Genomic DNA, 2,658 nt, shown 5'->3' with positions numbered 1-2,658 from the left:
CCTTTTTCTTTGCTACCCTAGGCTACGGCCCAACTCGCCCATGTATTGGGTCAGCCCTTTATATATATATATATATATATATATATATATATATATATATATATATATATATATATATATATATATATATATATATATATATATATATATATATATATATATATATATATATATATATATATAGACACGCACATAAAGTGTCGTTCGGTGCGGGTCTTTGCAAAACTAAAAACTGCACCGACAGTTTTTATTTAGTTTTCGTTTTCTGTTTTCGCTTTTTATTTTGCGTTTATATGGTTTTGTCGGCTAGGAGTGAGTTTTTGCTCACCCAAATTTAGGTGTCTTAGCATTTTGAAGAAAAAAACTAATAAAATAAAACCCACTCTCTTCTATTTTTTCTCCAGTGAACACCCAACTAAAAAAAATATAGACCTCTTAATTTAATTTTCATGTCTCATTTCGGTAAATCAAAACTGGAACTTTTTAAACTCTTTAGTTTTCATTGTACCTCGACATTTTTACACCAATTTGGTAAGCTTCTATTATTTACAGAAATGGTCCCTGGGCAAGTACTTTTATGCCACATTATTATTAATTGTTACTAAAGAGTAAAGATACTTTGTATTTGAATATTTTGTTCCCCCCCACCCCAGACATTCATATTCTAGAACCGCCTCATTGTTTATTTTATATGGAAAAAACTCGAAAGCATAAATCTTAAAGCACATTAATTAAATCAATGTGTTTTCCTCTCTCCTTATATAGGCATTAACATCGACTAACTCATAAAGAATATAATTGTGTTGTGGCACGTTTATAGTAATTTAATTACTATATATATATATATATATATATATATATATATATATATATATATATATATATATATATATATATATATATATATATATATACCAAGGATAAGTTTTAGACTCATAACCTCCATTTTATCATGAGAAAGTCTTAATCACTCACACAGGCCTAGTGAATTAGATAAATTTACTTAAACGACATATCAACACAAAGCATACCCTCTTAACCCGCCGACAAGACAAGGAAGTACCTGCACATAGGTTTTCATTATTTAATATATCATAGTTACAACACATCAAATAACAAAAAGAAAACGAAATATACTCTTCACACCATGAAATCCGATTTCCTTCCTCCATCTTCCGAAAAAGAAGGCGAAGATGAAGAAGAAGACTTATTAAAAAACTCAATGCAATCCGCAATAGCTTCGTTATAATGGGTGTTGGAAGAATAATAAGAAGAATTGCACGAAGACCTTGGAGGATCAGGCCGATCACACGATCGCCTTCTTAAGCCGGCAGAACCACCACCTGAACTGCTCGTGGTGGCCTTAGAGGATGGGATAGAGAACATAAACCTCATGAAAATACGACGAAAGCGGTTGAAGATCTTCATGGATGAGAAGGTAGGGGTTGGAGATGGATTTGTTTGAGGAGGGTTAGAACCTCGTATTTGTATGACAAAGTTGTGTTTTTGAGGATTGAACATGTCTTGGTTTAGGGGCTGGAATTGTCTCCGGGAAGTGTACTGTTATTATGGGTGTCACAAGGGGAGTTGTATAAAAAGAATCAGAGTTTGGTTTTATTCTATTTTGCTAGGAGATTACATCATGAGAGTATTAACAAAAGAATGTAATCAAGTTCTTTCTTGTCTCTAACCATGTGCCCAAATCATGATACTTTGCCCAACTATATTATCTTATCTTTTGGAAAACAAATAAAAATATCGTTGTATTTGAAGATTTTATGAGGAGATAAAATAGCCACAGATCAAACCAGGTAATTTTTGGTATGGGTCGTAATTTTGTATGACCTGTAAAAAAATTTGGTTTTTATTTGTATTGATGATTAAAATATTAAATATATGGCATTTTAATAAAAAAAAAATTAAAGACTACAATCATACAAAAATTTTAATATAATTACAAAAACCATATTACTTTTATAACATAATTATTTTATTAATAAATCAATATATGAAGTGTATTACGAATCTCAATATCTCAGTATATGAAGTATATATTATAAAGTATTACTTAAATAAATTAATTGTTATTTTAAGTTATTTTTGTTGTGTCAGGCTGTGTTTTCACGATATCGTATCGTGTCTTGTTTGTGTCGTATAAAATATTGCCATGTCGTGCCGTATAAAGAAAAAATACACAAGGACTCGATTTCACACCCCTACTAACATATTGGTTTTACTATTTCACGTGTGTTATTTTGAGATGTATTATTTTATTGTATATTTTATAATCTGTCCGTATTGGAATTTAAAGTTCGAATGAATTCAATTCGACGATGTTTTTTTGTAGGCATGAAATTAAGAGTATGTTTTGTTCGTAGTATTTCATAAGATTTTAATAGAAATGAAATTCTATTCCGAGTTTGGTTCCACAAAAAGCAAGAAATAAAATTATTTCTAAATTCATAAATTACCTTATACGTAGAAATTCAAAATAACTTTCTAATAAAGAATATATATATATATATATATATATATATATATATATATATATATATATATATATATATATATATATATATATATATTCTATACTTGTAAATGAGGTATTTTTCATATCATCTGATGCATTTAAAATTCTTATACATTTTCACGTTCAAA

General features: G+C 28.7%; 1 protein-coding gene across 1 annotated transcript; it reads right to left on the bottom strand.

Moving 5' to 3' along the window:
• Positions 1-921: 921 nt before the first annotated feature.
• Positions 922-1,668, bottom strand: LOC145090258 (uncharacterized). Its single transcript, XM_079028557.1, has 2 exons — positions 1,147-1,668; positions 922-1,063 (listed from the first exon to the last, which is right to left on the bottom strand). Exons 1-2 carry the CDS (start codon positions 1,519-1,521, stop codon positions 1,016-1,018), a joined length of 423 nt encoding a protein of 140 aa, XP_078884683.1. The 5' UTR covers positions 1,522-1,668; the 3' UTR covers positions 922-1,015.
• Between the last annotated feature and the right edge of the window lie 990 nt (positions 1,669-2,658).

This window comes from Lactuca serriola, chromosome 2 (genome assembly GCF_051521515.1).
Source record: "Lactuca serriola cultivar US96UC23 chromosome 2, Lser_US96UC23_V15, whole genome shotgun sequence".
Taxonomy (NCBI): domain Eukaryota; kingdom Viridiplantae; phylum Streptophyta; class Magnoliopsida; order Asterales; family Asteraceae; genus Lactuca; species Lactuca serriola.
The sequence above is the reverse complement of the archived record's forward strand: the minus strand, read 5'-3'. Positions and strand labels throughout refer to the sequence as shown.

Excerpts from the sequence above, each read along its gene's own strand:
- LOC145090258 (XM_079028557.1), bottom strand. The coding sequence starts at position 1,521 with ATGTTCAATCCTCAAAAACACAACTTTGTCATACAAATACGAGGTTCT. Across the intron at positions 1,064-1,146 it reads GAAGGAAATCGGATTTCATG|GTACTTCCTTGTCTTGTCGG; the intron begins GTGTGAAGAGTA and ends ACCTATGTGCAG.